The following is a 19,217-nucleotide window of genomic DNA, read 5'->3' as shown; positions in this document are numbered from 1 at the left end:
CCCTGGTGTCACGTCGACTGGCTACGATGTATTGTGACGCCGCTGTCTAGATCTCCCAGCAAGCCTTGGTCGCCGCCAGGAATAGCAGCACTTTTCTTGCTGTAAGAAGTTTAGCACCCTCTGGTTGTGTTATATACTTCCCTAAAAGAGTGCTGCGTTTATGCATCAGCGCGGGGCAGGAACAGATTAAGTGCAGCTTTAACAGATTACATTTATAAATAATACCAGCTGTTGCCCGCGACTTCGTCTGCGTTTGATCTTGTTTTTTGATGTGGCATTCAATTTATTTGCAGTTCTAAAAAAAATTAAGTCCGCTTTCCGCTGAGGAGTTCTGTCCTCTATTTCCAACCACATTCATCGGATCTACATAAAAAGTATTCTATAGTACTTCAAACATTTCCAAGAATATGTGTACAAAGTTTCATGAGGATCGGTTAAGTAGATTTTGCGCAAAAGCGTAACAAACAAACTTACATTGACCTTTATAATATTAGTAGGGAAGTATGGATAGGGATACATAAATATTTAGATTATAAATATAAACACCCAGACACTGAAAAACATTCATGCTCATCACACAAACATTTTCCAGTTGTGGGAATCGAACCCACGGCCTTGGACTCAGAAAGCAGGGTCGCTGCAAACTGCGCCAATCGGCCGTCAAAGGTGCAAGTGATATTGAATTCCGTAAAAATCTTGAAACGCGCATAACCTCAAAAGAAGAGGTTTGTCGCGGGGTTTTAGCTCGGTCAGTATATTTTTTAATACATAGAAACTATATCTTTCTTTGTGTCATAAGGAAATTTACAGTACACTCCGTAGTTACAAAATTTGTTGCATGGTTGGATTGGTTGTCCACATCCTGGCCTCCGGGAATACAGAGGTGCTGGTTGTCTCGGTTGTTATGATTAATCGTAATAGTCAAGTGATCGTTATAATTAAAGCTCTCCAAAATCATTGGAGCAAGCTCTATCCCTTTTTCCTACGTGGTTACCCTACAGAGGGACATTTATAAGATGATGATGATGATGATGATGATGAATCACAAGTGGTGATGAATAAAAGAGTAGGTAAAAAACCAAAGAACATGTTGGCACTAGTTGACCATGTTGATCTTCCAGTTTGAAGAATTATTGCGCATTCTGCACGCTACTGTTATTTTTTTGAATGCGTGAGAGTTATCAGTTAACATCAAAGTGGAGAAGAGCAAAGTGAAGTTTTGCGAAACCAATAGATCACATCTTTCGTGATGGCTTCATACCTTTATCACGTCATCATTATTCATTCATTCATCATTAAATAATCGGGTTAGACTCCTGCACTTTTCCGCTCCGTTCGGTTGAAACGCACTCTGGCTCTAAGGAGCCGAGGCACATTACAAACAATGGGGTCACTAGATATGTATTTCTATATCACAATAAAATTTTTAGATATTCGAATTAAAAAGTTTAATGCTTACAGAAATAAACAGATATTTTAAAAGATTATCTGTGCTAAAATAAATTCTATCTCTTTAATTAAAGTTATAATTGTACTCCATTTCTTATAAACTAGCTGTCCCGCCGAACTTCGTACGGCGCATAATTTTTTTTTTTATGAATGTCATTATTTTAATACTTATTATCCTATTCCGGTCTAAGAGGAATCCAAAAAATCAAATATCAAAAAAATTTGTCCAGCCCATCTTGAGTTATAAATGGTGTAACTGACTTTTTATGTCAACTCACACGGGAACGCTGTCGAACGGGATAAACAGTATCCTATGTCCGTCTCCTGGCTCTAAGCTACCCACCCACCAATTTTCAGCCATATCGGTACAGCCGTTCTTGAGTTATAAATAGTGTAACTAGCACGACTTTCTTTTATATATATAGATTAATAAAATAGTCAATAAAATTTTCTTATTCACTTAATCATCATCATAAACATCGTTACTAACCCATTACTGGCCTGTAGGGCAATGAACTCCTCTCAGAATGAGAAGGGTTTTTGAGGCCCTAGTCAACCATGCTGGCCAAGTGCGGATTGGTAGATATGTAGGTTTCCTCATGATGTTTTTTTTGCTTTACTGTTAAAGCAATTAAACTTAAAAACGCAAATAACTCTTAACTATGTTCTGATTCATATACATCTTTAACTTTCATTATTAAAGAAATTAGTTAGAAATCTCTCTATCTGTAAGAGATAACTAGTTTTCGTAGGTTGAGGACCAAGGAATAAACTCATCTCTATCAAAAACATTATTAATTATTACACAAAGCACAGAAACAGCTACATTGGCGATTTATTTGGTCTTTTGCCAAATTGGAATAACAGGATCATTAAAATTGTATAAAATAATTTGTCTCATTTAAGTTTAAATGAGCAAGAGTTTAAATTAATTCTGCGAACATTGCAACGATTGATCGTATTCAGTTGTTGATATAGGACACGTTCGGAAACATTTTGGCAGGCCTTCTGCCTTATTTACGATATGTTGATGGAGCGCAATTATGACAAACATTTACATGTGATCATGAGCGAGTGCAGTGCCAAGTGGGCAGGGCGTAGATCGTCGGAACGGTTCCACTCCGGATCCGGCACCTCAGCGGTGCGGGTCCACTCGGTACACTGACCTACATCCGCTTTGGCACCGTTCACAATCGCCGCTTCAACTTAATTGTCCCGACACTTCGAGCTCCTAACGACTGCGCCGCAATCCGCCGATTTAAGGGGAAACTCCGAACACTGACAGCTACTATTTTCAAGTGTATTTAATCCAGATATCTGGGCGAGTCAATCGATGCCGCGATGGAGCAACTTTATTCAAAAGCTACCTCCGTAATAAAATCAGAATTTGTTTGCGAAACGCTGCTCACGAGTACGTGGAATAGAATAAAAACGACACACAGTCTGGGTGCCGTGTTACGGACATATATAATGAAAGAGGGGGATTACAATTTGCCTTTGTGACGGCGTCGTCCAATTACATTAATCTGGCGTACTCTTGCCGTGGCGCCGCCGCAAGCAACTTGATTAAAAATTCTATTAGTTGAAAGGTACAGACATCTTCCTAATAGAGTTCAAGCTGCTAAGTCGATACGTCTTACCTGAAATGATAATAAGATAATCATAATAATCAATTCATACTTACAATTGCGAATGAAATCAAAATTTTACCAACACGTATTACGTGAAACATTTTTTCTAAAACTATTAATACACTGGGGCATACAATTTGTATTTACTTTGTTTGTATTATCGGGAGAACTCAGCCCTTTAAAGCTTGCGTGAGGATATTTGTAAATCGTGTCGTCGTTTTTTGATGAGCTGACGGACACTGGAAATATATTATTAGTGCTTGGAAATACAATTTTTAATTTTTATCAACAGGACAGCAAAGTAAAGTTTTCATCGTTTAGACTGGTTAAAACTTTTGGCTTGGTGCTCTATGAAAATTGCTTCAAGCCTACTTACTTAATTAAATGAAATCATGGAACTAATTAGATCACTAAAATCAGGCTAATAATTTTATATAAAATTTGAATTTATTACATACCATACCTAAGTGTTTCATATTCCTCTGTAACTCAAGAGCTAAGCTCTTGTCTGTGTAGCCCTGTCCAACCTTTTCTATCCATGCACCTCTCTTTCCCCTCTTTATAAGACCCAACCCGATTTTTTCGTTTTATTTGTCCCACAAAATCCAGTCTGGATCATCCTCTTCCTCTCTTCCTCTTTACTTTTGTCTCAATTATGTTTGTGATATATTCATCACGTCTTAGTATATAGCTTATCATTTTCCCTTTTCTGATTTCTGTAGTACTTAATTTCCTCTTTTCATAATATTTCTTTTTTCACCGACTCTTGTTAGTACTTCTTCATTTCTCCATTCAGCGCCCAAATAACATTTCGAATGCTTCCAGCAGTTCAATTTCCCTGTCAAAGTCCAAGTCTTGAAGGCATATAATGCTATGTTGGATGTAAATAATAAAGGTAATATTAAGCCTTGTCTCAATCCCTGTCTAGTTTTTAAGTAGGTAAATCTGATTTGGAAATATGGATTTGAAAACTATAAACTGTCACAAATGTATAAATGATTCTACATATCAGCTTAATATTATAATATACGTATGTCTGATATACTATAACTTCGTAAATAAAAAGAAGAATTCAAAGATATTCGTTTTTTTTACTTTGCGCTTCGTGACGCGTACTATCTCAGAAACCTAGACATGGTTGAAACTAATTGGGCAAAGACCGATGAAAATCCCCTTTTATATTTTTTATCCACAATTTGAAACAGACTGACTTAATATAAGTATTTATACTATGACGTATAATATCTACCTACCTATGTATTGAGAGTAAAGCAATAATAAAGATAGTGATGTATTGTAATTATTTAATTGAGTAGGGACCACAAGTTTTACCTTTCCTTTTTCAATCAAAGTTCAATTTACTACCTTGTTAAATATGCATGGACGTTTTAGTTCAGAGCTCTGATTCTTCTCTGACGTAGAAGTAAACAAGCCGCAGTTAAACAATAAACTACTTTAGAAGTAAAACGAAGAATGGGTACTTAAATAGGTGCCCATATGAAATTTAATTTTATTTGACATTTACTTAACATATACCTTGCTCTCAAAAGGTACAATACTCGTAGAGGTAGACTCGTTTCAAAATACATGCTACTGTGTCTGTCAAAAGCACACTAAGGTGTAATGGACACAACGCCTCATGGCCGGATTATATACAAAAATGTATCGAGTATTAGAATTAAGGTTTCAAAATTATTGGCCATCCACCGAAAGCTGCTGTCTTGCCAATGCTTTTACATCTGTCAGCTGTGAACCGAGATCATATCCCAGAATTATATCCAGTTATGTGCGATTTAAGCAATCAAAATATCTGTTACTTCAACGGTGAAGGAAAATATCGTGAGGAAACCTGCATGCCTGAGAGTTCTCTTCCATAACGTTCTCAAAGGTGTGTGGAGTCCAACAACCCGCACTGGGCCAGCGTGGTGGACTACGGCCTGAAACGCTTTTCATTGTGCAAGGAGACCCGTGGCCTGCAGTGGTCAGGTAATGGGGTGATATCATGAAAATGATGATGATACAAAGCACAGCTCAAAGGACGCGAACTGGACGCAATGATTCGATATAGCCTTTAGTGAATCTTAAGATTCAAACCAAGAGTTATAACAGTAACATACATATAAAGGTAAGTAAATCGTAACACAAGCACGTGTAAAGAAAAAGAAATAAGAGCGAATGCGAGTTGGAATGCAATCCGGCTTAAAAGGTTCTCAGCGATGTATAGAAAGTTGTTATACCTCGTATAGTTAATTGTATAATCGTTGTTTTAAAGATGCTTACGAAGTTTCACGTTACACAATATATTGTAATCAAATACCTCATAGAAGAGATTGTCTATAGTTATAATAAAAAATTATAAAGGATAGATTTGTTTTGTTCTGAACTTTAATTAAGGGTCTCTTTTAGAATGTTCAGAGTGCAAAAGGATTAAAAAAACATGTTATTTATTGAAAGCATTTGTACGACGCTCAAAATAAAGATACGCGTACAGAGAGACTCGTTAAAAAGACGCAAATGTCTGGTTACAATAAATCAATGTGAGCGCGGTAAAAGGAATAAAAACTGAACCACAGAGCAGTTCCGCTCCGCAGTTTCTATCTATGGAGCCAGTGGCCACTCGGTTAGATTTACGCGAAGACTGTACCGGTATCCGCAGATAGGTCAGGACCTATCTGCGGTTTCGCGAAAACAACAGCTAAAAGACCACTGAAAATATATTTATACTGAGAAAATCTAGTGACGTTGACTTACGAGATATCTTTCTGGCTGTATGTGTTTTTTAAATTCTTATACAGTATTTATATTTTACACGCTCCAATTTGTATTTGTACTCAGAATAAAACTACGGACGCTGTGGTAGGATGATTCGGATTCCTAGATTTGTTTTTGTTATTAATGATAGAACACAATATAATAATAGAACCTCCATAGGTTTTAATTAAATGCAATATAAATACTAACGTATTGAAACAAATTATATTGGATATCCGGGATGCTTCAATTATTATGGGGTTCCTTAAAGAATTGTTAAAAGAAGATTATAGTATTAAAAGATTGAAATTGCAAGGAAATATAGAATAAGAAAAAAGATCGCGACTTAAAATAAGTCTGAATAATCTTACGGCCGAACGCTGGTTAAACGTTTGCCGACATTGTTCTTTTATGTATCCAGACAACTTCCTCTGTAAGTCGCCGCGGCTGAGATCTTTGCAAATACGCTCGCTTACTTTTACATTTAAGACTATTTTATTTTTGCTTAGGTAAAAAATTACTGCCCCGTTGGTCTAACGGTCCTGGGTTCGAATATTGGTTCGAGTTAAAGATATATTGTGTTTGATCTGTTAAAGAATTTCCAGTACCGAACCGAATTTAGGAAATTGTTGGTATCAAATCCGTGCCTAAGAGAGCATCGTCACTCCTATATGGTAGCCTGAGTTTAGCAGTGGGACGTTAAAATAGGCTGCGGATGGTGATGATGAAGAAACATAGTATCGTGATATCTATATTTTTACTTCAGTTCGAAAAATGATTTATAATAACATTTTCTCCATAATAACATTTTATAAACTTTAGAAGGACAAGGAAAAGGTTTTCAATACGTTCGTTTCGATTAGTTATGATTGTATGTCGTCTCATATAAATCAAGCAAAGAACTTTGAAGTTAGATGGCACAGTCTAAATAGAGAAAAGAAAATACCTGACTAGCAATCAATGAAATAGTTTGCTTTATACAGTATAAAGCAAAGCAGTATACTGCAGTTTGAATTAAATTACTAGAGTAATTGTGTAATTTAAAGAGAGTGGTTGGCTTTGATGACCTCCCTGGCCCAGCGGTAAGCGCTGTGTTTTTCAGTGTTAGGTCCTGGGTTTGATTCCCGGCAAGGAAAATTAAGGGATGTATAAAATCTGAATGTTCTGTTATTTGGTCTCCTGGGAGCCTTTGGCCGTGGCTATATATACTATAGATACCATCCTACTGACAAAGACGTGCCGCCAAGTAATTTAATGATCCGGTATACTATGCCCCGTAGAAACTTTTTAGGGGTGTGTTAATATACTCGTAGGTAACTACCACACAGCCTAAAAGGTTCAACCGTTCTCTCTCTCATCTTATTCTGTATAATCACTGACCACGAGGTGAGATTGCAGTCACGGGCATTGTAGCTGTACCTAGTGGAATTTAAAAGATACAGTACCTAACAGGTTGTATTTATTTTTAATTTTTTTGATATCAGTTTCGTAAACAACAACGACGTTGGCTTGAAATAAACGAAACTCGATGTGTGTCCCTAAACAAATTTTTTAACAACGCTGTAAAGTTTTAAAGTGTGAAATTACCAGCATCAAAAGAATGTTACGGCCCGCTGAAAACGTTATATTTTTTTAGGCAAAAAAACTCAACTAAAATGTTGGTAAATAGAGTTGTTAATTGACTCGGATTCCGGATTGTGGCAAGGCCTGCGAGTCGGGACCGAATGAGAAACAAAACAAATAAGGTTTTTAAAACAGCTGCCGCATGTGCAGCAAGTATAACGTTGACTAACATGTACATTGTCGTTTTGGAATGTTCAGACATTCCAGTTCAACTGGAAAGCACTTGTCGCTATTGTTCACTGTTCCCATTCGAAACATTCAAGTTTTCAAACAATTTGTTAAAAAAATACTCGCATGGGATTGTAGGCCATGATGGAATTATATTCCACCGTACCTACTCGAATCATACACTCGCAACGAGTTTTGATGGTGAACCTTTTGACCATCTTTTTGAGTTTATCGTGTATTGGTGTGAGCGAAAGCCTTATAGTATATCCAGTTTGATTCCCGGTGGGGAACGATTTTTACTCCTTTGTCAAAGTAATAAAAATAGCCAGCTTTGTCAGCACCATTAGGTGCTAACGGTGGCTAAGCGTTCCAGAACAAAAATCTGCGATCATAAAATAAAGGCAGAAACCCTGAGGTTTGCACAGAGTTTGCAACCATAGTAGGTATAAAGCAGGAAGATTCTCTTTATATACGAGATACATAATTTTTTTAGGTTAGGCAGTGCCAGGCAGTAATATTTTAGCCCTTGGCAACGTTTATTTTGGGTTTTCTAAAATCCCGCAAGAATTCTTTAATTAAAAGGGTTGATTAAATAGCCTCTTCTAAGCGTTAATCTGAGCTGTAAATTTTTTCTATGGAAAGTTTCACCTCGATAAAACAGTCGAGCCATGCATAGGTAACAAATGCTATTGTTTTAAATCCTGCAGATAACGTTTACCAGTAACTTTTTCGGGACTAATATAATCTTTGTCCATCACCAGGATGCAAATTACATGTTTACAAAAAAACATCAAGATCGGTTGAACAGTTGAGCCGAATATAGGTAGCAAAAACAGACACACTTTCGCAGCTATACTAATATCAGTACGGATGTCGTTACAAGCAAGTAGATAATGTTACAACGGTGAAAATGTCACGCAAACAATTTCGATGAACTTGTTGCGAAATTCATTCAACCGATGTTATCTGCATAATGCGGTCATCACTGCGAGCGTACTTCACATCATTATTGTAGATTTACATTTTAACCGCCATCGTGTTGCTTGTTCACTCCAAATTAATTTACTCGGCAATCGATAGTCATTGACTTCGTGCGGACAACTCTCAAAATTGATTAATTCACTGCTGTAATAATTATTAATATTGCTGCAAATAATATGCATATGAAAACTTAAGTATTTCTTGGATATTGTTATTTCGACAATGCATAGGTTTCTTTAATATATTTGGCTCAACCGCACTAATCTTGATGTTTGGCGCATCTTGAATACAGACGAAGGATAATTTTATCTCAGTAAAGCAACTGGGTAACGTTTGCACGGGCTTTAAAACTAGACTTTGTAACTTACTCGCAGCTTTACAGATCACAGGCATCTTGGCAAAAATGCATATAAAATACTTAAGATATAACTGATATAAACGATTTCGATTTCAGGATGCAAGGTTACAATTTGCTTTTTTGGTCTTTTTATTTTGGTCACTTGGAGGAAATATAATTAATAATCAAAAAATTTAAAACCATCAAAATACTCAGTAATGTCTACATATATCGTACTTTTATTATTTTTTAAAACTTTAATAAATAATTTAAGAAAAACGTAGGTCTACTCGTACTTCAAATTTTCCTTAAATCTGTAATTTTTTTTCAATCGAGAAAATTTTAGTAAATCTTGTAAAGCGGACGATTAGTATACTAAATGGTATCATTTAGTCAGAAATATGGTCAGGAATAATTTATATATTTTATACTAATACTTAATTTTTTCACTCAGACAACGATTAAATTGCACTTCGTCCGTCTTCTCTATGCCCTATATTAAGCAGTATAGTAACTAAAAACTCACATCTTGTATCTATTCTTTATTTTATTAATATTTTGTAGATAAACATCGAATATTGTAGCTAATTAAAATAAATAGAACATAATTTGAAGCTATTTAAGAAAAGATTTTTTTGATATAGAAATAAGTCGATAAATTGCTTGTATAGTTAAATCTTGTATGAACGCACTGCCGACATTCTGTATGACATAATCTCATTTTGGCCAGCCAGCCTCGCTCCGGCTACATTCTGTTTAGCTCCTTGCTAGACATAGCAGATATTAAAATAAATAATTAAATCCGTACTTTTTTACCTTGAGATATTTAATAATTTATGGTATTCGATTATTCTGAGTCTAACTTATCCAATCGTGATAACCAAATTGAATTGAGATTTACCATAAAATAGATCGGTAGGTAAAAAAATATAATTAAGTAAGTATGGTGAAAAAGTGTAAAATGGTACTTTAATTAAACTACAACCTAGCTTCAACAGTATAATTTTAACCGTAATTTATATCTAAGAGTTGAGGTTCAATAAATATTAGGTGCTCGTGGTATGTAAAACATATTGATCTTATGATCTTGAATAACCGTACATGATAAATTGTTCTTCGCTCCCTCCGTATTTCCCTAATATCTCCTGACAAATTATTCAGTATCCCGCAAGTGTTTTAAGGCGAATATGTTCTCTTATTAGTGGCGCTATGCACGACACGTACCGATTTCTGCTCGTATAAATCGCTGTACACAGTTCGTTAGATATTCAAACAATGACTTCATTAGCTCGGTAATCGCCTACAGCTACGTTTATTCTATGACACAAATGGTAATACAAATGTCAGGCGGATTTTCGTACCGTTGTAGAGTGCTCTAAGTAGCATATTTTGTAGTAAAATATTATATCCTATTTTAATACTTTTTTTTTTTTTTAAATACGTAGTTTAACATACAGAAAAAGAAACAGTAAGGAGTATACAGTACACAATGTAGACATGCAAAGGCGGTCTTATTGCTGCAAGCAATCTCTTACAGGCAACCTTTGTAGATAGGACTAATATTATAAATTCAGTCCTCCATGCTATTCGAACATTATAAAGGAACAAAAATCTTATAAAATTCAATACTTGGCATGCAATGGGAAAACTGTTGAAGTTACATAAGAATTATATTATGTAATTACTAAATCACTCATTATTACATATAAAAAAGTCCGCGAGGGAAGATATCTAACAATAAATAATGATATCTAACATAGTTAGGTCACAATAGCAGTTTTAGTGTTTTACAATTTTATTAGATCGCCGGTAGAGCCAAAAATGGGTTTCATTAGTTTAGCAGTTTTTTTTTTTTAAATACGTAGTTTTATCATCAAGGGTATTTAAATGGCATTAAAATAGATTTTAATTCATTCCAATCGGACATTTAATTAAGAAGTTATCACGAGTTTAAAAAATTTTAGGACTATTCTAGCTTTAAAGATATGCTTAATTGAAAAAGTACTTTTTAGAAACTACACCCATTTTTTTACAAGAATACACAATTTAATAATACCCACAATCAATGCCACATATCTCCTAAATAATTTTTTCCTATGGGATTCCTTAAAAACAAAAACAAACGCTGGCGAAGTCGCGGGAAACAACTAGTAAGATATAAAATGGGGGAAAACCTTCTCTAGTCCAAGCTATGTAAAATAAACTTAGAATACTTCATACATGTATAGCCTATTTGCGTCGACCGACTAGAAGCACAAAATATTAATAAATACGGTCATAATATGAAGTGTAGATACACGTACTAATATACACAACTTGTATCACTAATACTCGATTTTTAGATGATTCATTAATGTAACGTATATTTCAGTTCCTTTAAAAATAACCCTAAGCATTTACGTGACGTTTTAATGTGTGTGAATCATTATTCGAATCTGGATCGTTATTATTTGGAACTTTTTTCTGTTGCTATAGTAATCTGTGACCTTACTTGATTTTAAACCTTAACAAAGCTGATGTTATGGTTGTCAACGCGTATTTTAGTTTATGAAAACTTTGTTACCATGTACTTAGCACATACCTACGATCAATAATTTTAGAGAATACCGGTTGATTCCCTAAAATTATTGATCTTATATAGGTAAAATATGTGTTAAAAAAAAGGTTTCTGAATCAGCAACCAGTAGGCTAGTCAAAAAGTTCTAGATAAACTAGATAAAGCTCCTCGATTCGGAATGTCGTCTAGAAAAAATGTATTGCAAGCATGTATTAGCACATACAAAATTGCAATTGTTATTAACAAATATATATGATACTCGCTGACCCCAGCGCCATGTGTCGGGCTGATTTGTGTATCTAAACCATCCAGGGTGCCACCCAAACGCATACCGAAAAATTCATTCAAATCGGTCCAGCCGTCTAGGAGGAGTTCAGTGACATACACACGCATACAAGAAATATATATATAAAGATATTTTAGCCCTCAAGTAGTTTACTTCATAAGTCATAAGAACGAAAGCTTCTCGAATCTAGCTTTCTAATGTAGCTATTAAAACCGGATCGTTAGTACCTCAATTATATAGAGTGGTTATTTCAACGATTACCAACAGATTTCGATAAAAACATAGATATGAAAACAACAAATGACACAACTTTTAAAGGGATACGATATTCAGTTTAATATGTTTAAGTAGCGGTGTATGTAAGCACGGTCGCGGGGAGTCACGATACCTTGCGTGCGGTACTGCCAATAAGGCCCTGTAGCCGGTTCATAATTAGTCGTTGAAATTGCGACTACCCAGTATTTTAGTGGGGTTTCGTGCGAAAAAATTAATTGTACTATTATTTAAAATGGTTTTTTATTGTATTACGTTTGTTAACGTTCATAACTCTATAACTGTCTATAATTATACGTAGACGCTAATCTATGTAAATAAGAAGTATATGTTGTCGAAAGAACAAGAAGTCATAATAACTCGATTCTTTTCATCATAGAGATGTATATGTTGTCGAAAGAACAAGAAATCAGAAGAACTCGATTCTTTCATTATAGAGAAGTATATGTTGTCGAAAGAACAAGAAATCAGAAGAACTCGATTCTTTTCATCATAGAGATGTATATGTTGTCGAAAGAACAAGAAATCAGAAGAACTCGATTCTTTCATTATAGAGAAGTATATGTTGTCGAAAGAACAAGAAGTCATAATAACTCGATTCTTTTCATCATAGTGATAGAAAAATTGCAAATACCGAAACAACTGATACAGTTTTACTTTTGAACTTTAGGCTCTAGAATCAATCCATGAATATGCATACTGTTATCTCCCGCAAGATAGAAAAAAGATCGTAAATGTTGATGTTTGTAAAGAGCACCGACGAGTTTCTTGTCCACTCTTCTCGTTAGAATCAGATTCACATTATTGAGGATTACTTAGTGCCATGAAATAAATTAAGAATATCTAGTTTAGGCTTTCTATATCGGTCATAATAACTACCGATATAACACTTAACACTTAATGCCTTGAATGGCACACGTCTCGGCACAAGCCTACTGTCTCATTGGAGGGAGGTGTTATCAGTATGATAACCGGGATTGAAGGCTATACATACCCGCAAAGACATGGGGTGGACAAAACCAATCTTTAAGTCCTGAAATGGTGTTTTATTTCATATTTTTTGGCAGGATTTGGGAATCGAATCCACTCATTCTCTGTTGTTCACGAATCACTTGACTCACCGATAACGGGATGATAAAAGTTAAAAACTGGAATCTTTTTTTAGGACGTCTTCTTTGCTTGCCCTACGAAGTGTTGCTCTGTTTATAGGCCATAGTTTATATCTTACCAACAGATGGGCCATTTTCTTGGTCAATCTGATTGCAAAATGGGCGCCTACAACCTGCGTCTATTAGGCATCCAAGTTAGCGTTCTTCGATGCTCGAATGCTATTGTAATTTGTAAGAGGTCGCACCCTGGACGCAACGACGTACGTATGTTAAACGCTTTGGTTTTATCTTGTCTTAAATCTCTTACTCCTAATATGAAAAATATGACTTATTCAAAATTCAAAATTCAAAAATATTTTATTCATGACCCTATCACAGGCACTTATGTAGCGTTCATACATTTAACATTTTACACTAATGTAAGTGATGGTGATAACTGCATTCGTTGACTTAAAACTAAAGCTAGGAGGGTTCCAAACCCACCCTGGGTTTTGAACCTTCCTTTTTTTGTTATTATTAGGTAGAACTATAATAGGCATTGGAAGATAATGATATAAACAGAGGTACAATAAACATTAACCGCGAGAATCAGACAAATCGTCTGTCCTATATGTACACGGAGGTATCAATGAATATTATATTCGCTAAACGCTTTAGATATTAAAGGAAAAACGCTGCGAATAACCGAGTCACTAATAATTTATTCTTTTCAGATCACATACGGGAGTTCTCCTGCGGCAACCTTTTTTATCGAACTCTGTATATGAATGAAGAAAGAAATACGCTTTATGTCGGTGCTATGTAAGTTTACTATAATTATTTCATGCACTTCCTTATTGGACTATTCCTTTTTATAATAATATAGAGAGATGTAGATATTTTAATTAAATAAATATTTTATGTTTTTTTTTTACAGGGATCGAATATTTAAATTAAATATGACTGATATAAGTCAGTCGCATTGTGAGGTTAGTATTTTTTAATGTTATTTTACTTAACAATAGCTGTTCACCATTGTTTTTTTATTTGCATAGTTTATAAAACTTTGACTCCTGTTATTGCGCGTCAGCGCCTACGCGCGCTATGTCTTCGATGCGCTTTGATGTTGTTTCATATTGTTCGGTTCGGGTTCCATTAATTTTTTAAAGCCCTAAAAATTGTCCACCCTACCTAATTCATATGACTTTTACTTTTACACGTCTATACATGCGACTGCGTGTAAACATGATTTGTAAAACTCAAATTCTGGTTAAACTTTTTGTTATGTTTTTGTGTACAATAAAGTATGAAATAAACATAAATCTTGAACCCTAATAATTTTACTGCTGCTATAGTAATCCATGATTCCATTTAACCTTAAATGTAATCAACACATGTTATGGTTGTCACCGTGAAATCTTTCTTAATTTCTCTAAAAGTATTGATTCCAGAAATAAGTTGTAAGTAGAACCAATATGATTATCATGACTAACTACTGCAATGTGCAATCGACATCGTACAAACTCACCTGGTTGGAATATAATTTAGTTTACTTCGCCGTTGGTGAGAGGAAATAAGTCATATTATTGTCGGTAGGTAGGTTTATATACACTTAGGTAGCAATACTCAAGCTACAAATTATTCCGTTGTAGATTAAGATAACAGGTAACAATTTGTGACATTCTGTTTATGTTGCAGAGAGATGCGTTGCTGTTAGAAGCAAGCAACGTGGCACGATGTGTGAGCAAAGGCAAATCAGAGCCGTTTGAGTGTAGAAACCACATTCGAGTGCTGGAGCCACTCGGCGATGGGGACCGGTTGTATGTGTGCGGGACTAACGCACACAGCCCGAAGGACCTGGTCGTCTATGTGAGTATACTGATATAATTGTGAGATACAATTGTACTTAGAAATAAGCACAATAGATTGTCTATCTATAACTGAACATCTTACGAGAAACATTACTTCTCTATCTACTTGTGTACTGTAGCCTATAACAGTCCACTGCTCTGCTAAAAGCCTGGCAACGGGAGGGTTAGCCCACAATCACAACGCTGGGCAGACGCACTTCGTAGTAGATATTAGTAATAGACTAGAGAGAGAGAGACCTTAGAGAGGACCTTGCTGCCCGTTCTCCTTTATATTCCCTCATCGCCTCATACGACACGGGGTATCAAAATATAAAAGTTATGTAGTCGTTGTAGAGTACAGAAAATAATGAACCTTTTATATGTGTTGTGGTGTACTGTGCCGGGCAATCTACGGAATACCTTCCAAAAGAATTCGTATTCTGTAATTTTTGTGACTGTTGTCAACGGGTCCCCTCCCATTTCCATTCAACTTACGTCATTTGCAAAGCTGGTACTAGGACAGTGACCCATGTATTGACCCCAGAATCAAAAGTTTTTCATTATCATGAGTATAGCGTACCGTATCATAGTACCTACCTCACTTCTACTTTATCCCTTATTCTCCTCCGGAATAGTATCCATTTCTAACCAGGTCTGTACAATATGTATTTTTGTGAAGATGATCATTTTGTAACTGGTCGTAAAAGTTGCAGATTACGGCTTAAGAAAACTAAAAAAAATACTCGCTTTGACGTTCCATAGTTTGTGTCTAGATATATCTATGGAACTGTGTCCAAAAATCGTAAGTCATAAATATTATCGTAATGTATATTTTAACTTAATAGAATCGGAAACCGGTTATAACATATTGTCTGCGAAACGTAGAGTAGAAGGCCGAATCGAAGAAAGTAGAAGTCGTTCGTGGGGTTATCATGTTCTGCTTCTTACAGCGAGGTAACTCGTATATAATTGATAAATTACTTAATGATAACTTAAAGCAACCTTTGCTAGGAAGCACCGTTCCGCTTGAATCTATCTCAAGATAGAATAACGAGTTTCTTGACGGCTTCTCCTCGGTTCTGTCTTCCGAACCGGTGGAAGACTTGACGTTTCAAAAGTTGAGTAGAATGTTTTTTTATAGTTATTTAATAGTTATATCATATTTTAATTATAATTATTGCATAATACTTAAAACTCACGTACATAACCGTGTGAGTGGGTGGTCTACGTAAGTTTCTCTATCCTCTGAACAACTTTTATAGCGTACCCCCATTGCGGCGAGGATAATAGCTTATGCTTATTCAACTGCGGCTAAGCCTGTATTTAAAATACCCGCTTTTCGTGTGTAGTATAGTGTGCTCCATTTTATAGAGCTGTAGAGGTAATCCAATAAAGTGGTGGATCACTGAAAACACGATGAAGTTTTTAATTATTAATAGTGCATTTAATGGATTTTCAGTTATTTTTAACAGAGAACAACTTTAATGGCACTTGAAATGAGTTCTGAAAACATCTTTATGATCACATGTTTTTTAAGTTCGTTACAAAGTTATTTCAACTTGTATAACTACTTTCGGAGTTTTTAGATTAAAAGTATAAAGTGACTGCAGCAAAGCTCTATTAGTGTTCAAACACCGTAGTCGCGCGTAATTTTTATAAACAACAATAACACGAATACGTTTGTAACTTTATATATATATTTCTTGTGTGCGTGTGTATGTCACTGAACTCCTCCTATACGGCTGGTCCGATTTGAATGAACATTTTGGTATACGTTTGGGTGGCACCCTGGATGGTTTAGATTCACAAATTAGCCCGACAGATGGCGCTGGGGTCCGCTAGTATTTTTTATTTTTATAAATCAGTTATTTGATTAAGCAGGTAAATATATGTACTTAGATTATCAATCATAACAGTTCAATGATCGGCTAAAGGTCTCTCCCAACGGAAGGGTTTTCCCATAATCACCACGCTGGGTAGACAGGTTGGTGATCGCAGAAGACGGTAGTAGTAGCACAGATGAATGCTGCCAGTTAGTCGCCTCGTACTACACCCATAGGATAAAAAGGGGTGGTAGCAACTGTATTCTGTCTGTAATCTATTGTCACCACATAACTCATACCTACATAACTTGGAAATATTTTTTCCAGTAATATAATATAAATTTAATAAGAAATGATGTTCCAATAGATATAAAAAGACAAGATAGATTGTGATGTATAATATATATTCTATATAATCACAGAGCACTAATAGGTAAATGCTACATCACATCCAGCCATTACCGGCCCACTAGTAACAGAGCACTGGTCTCCTTCCACAATCAGAAGGGGTCGAGGCCGTAGTCCACCACGCTGGCCTTGTGCAGATTGGTGGGCTCCACACACCTTTAAGAACATTATGTAGAACTCTCAGGTATGCAGGTTTCCTCACGAGGTTTTCCTTCACCGTTGAAGCGAGTGATATATTAATTACTTAGAACGCACATAACTTAGAACTTAGAGTTAGAGGTGCGTGCTGGGGTAGAGCTAAGCTAAGCTAAGCTGCTACTGCTACTACTAAATAATGTACTGTACTGTATAGTGTACAGTGTACTGTAGTATTGTGACAGAAGTTACAGAAAATAAAGCTGAATAATTTATAGATCCATCATATTTCTCAGTAAACCAGTTTAACTTTATTTCTCGGTTATGTGTTATCTACAAACGAGCCGCCGTTTGCTTAAAAGTAAAACATCGTGAAAAAACCTAAAAGCCTTAGAGTTCCCTATAGTTTTCTCAAAGGCGTGTTAAGTTCACCAATCCGCACTTGACCAGCGCGGCATTGTAAACTATGGCCTACGCCCTTCTAATTTTGAGACCCGTACCCTACAGTGTCTCTAGATAGATTTAGATAAAAAGTGACCTATTTTATTCTGATCCACACAGTTAAACCTAACTCACCTGCCGCGGCACGAGTACGTGCCAGGCGTGGGTCTCGGAGTCGCCAAATGCCCTTACGACCCAGCGGACAATAGCACTGCCGTTTGGGTCACGCGGGGCAACCCCGGCGGTTTGCCAGCTCTGTACGCGGGCACCAATGCAGAGTTCACGAAGGCGGACCCGGTCATTTTTCGCAACGACCTATTTGATTTTCGAACGGGTCAAAAGAGGTTCAACTTCAAACGGACGCTGAAGTACGACTCAAAATGGTTGGATAGTGAGTGTCACGTCATTAAACTGATTGCTGGTTTATATAGGGCAAGTACAGACTGATATAAATGATTTCCAAAGGATTGGATATATTTAAAATGTATCAATGTAACCTAAATAATTGAAATATATATTATAACTAATATTACTTTCTCTTTTTTTAACGACTTTAAAAAGAGGATCTCACTTTGTTGGATTTAATTTTTATAAATTTCACGATACAGTCATTACCTTGAATGTGTCACTTTATCCGTCGCCCTATTATATATATTCTGTCGATCAATTATATATGCACAGCGTAAGCTTTGTACCCCTTTAAAAAGCACATGCACGCACGGACTAGTGTGAGATTTAGTATAATTAATGAGTTTTTTAATAGAAAAAGAGTCCAGAGAGCTAAATTGCATCTTATATCATATTACAAAACATGTATAAAATCAAATCTAATCAAATCATACTCTGGGATTTTCGGCAAACAAAAATTTTTATTAAGTCTTTAAGTTTATAAAGGAGTTGTCCACGACTTCGACCGCGTTTATTTTTATTTTTATTTTTAAAGCATCCCATATAAACAGTTGAATTGAGAGATGTGTAGCAGTAGCTAAAAATCGCTTGTGCTGGGTAAGCAATGTTAACTGGAGTCAGTAAGGAGAAGAAATGATTAAAATCGGTCCAGTACTTTCTGACCAAACAAACAAATAATTTTTCCTATTTTCTATTAATATTAGAATAGATGAGAATATTCTAATTACATACAACCACAGAATTTGCAATGCATTCATTCCTATATTAGTGTGGCTCATTCGAATAAGTACTCGTACCTCTATACATTTATGCCTGAGTAGATAGAATTCATATTTCATACAATTATGTATGTATTCAATCAATTGGAAATGTTTCAACTGTTATTGGTATTTGCACTATATCTATCAATATTTATATTAATATCTCTCTATATTTTAAAAGCAGGGAAGTATTTCGTTTACATAATATGTTTTCTATGCATTACAACTATAATTTTCTAAGGCAAAC

The 19,217-nt window shown here is 35.5% G+C and overlaps 1 protein-coding gene across 1 annotated transcript in view; it reads left to right on the top strand.

The window, feature by feature from the left end:
* Positions 1-19,217, top strand: part of LOC120624124 (semaphorin-2A-like) — an 88,570-nt gene that overhangs the window by 59,500 nt on the left and 9,853 nt on the right. The window contains exons 2-5 of the mRNA XM_039890482.1: positions 13,879-13,966; positions 14,082-14,133; positions 14,843-15,013; positions 17,922-18,192. Of these exons, the coding sequence (XP_039746416.1) occupies positions 13,879-13,966; positions 14,082-14,133; positions 14,843-15,013; positions 17,922-18,192 (582 nt within the window). The remainder of the gene's footprint in view (positions 1-13,878; positions 13,967-14,081; positions 14,134-14,842; positions 15,014-17,921; positions 18,193-19,217) is intronic.

The sequence above is a fragment of the Pararge aegeria genome, chromosome 5 (assembly GCF_905163445.1).
Source record: "Pararge aegeria chromosome 5, ilParAegt1.1, whole genome shotgun sequence".
In the NCBI taxonomy this organism is placed as follows: domain Eukaryota; kingdom Metazoa; phylum Arthropoda; class Insecta; order Lepidoptera; family Nymphalidae; genus Pararge; species Pararge aegeria.
The sequence above is the reverse complement of the archived record's forward strand: the minus strand, read 5'-3'. Positions and strand labels throughout refer to the sequence as shown.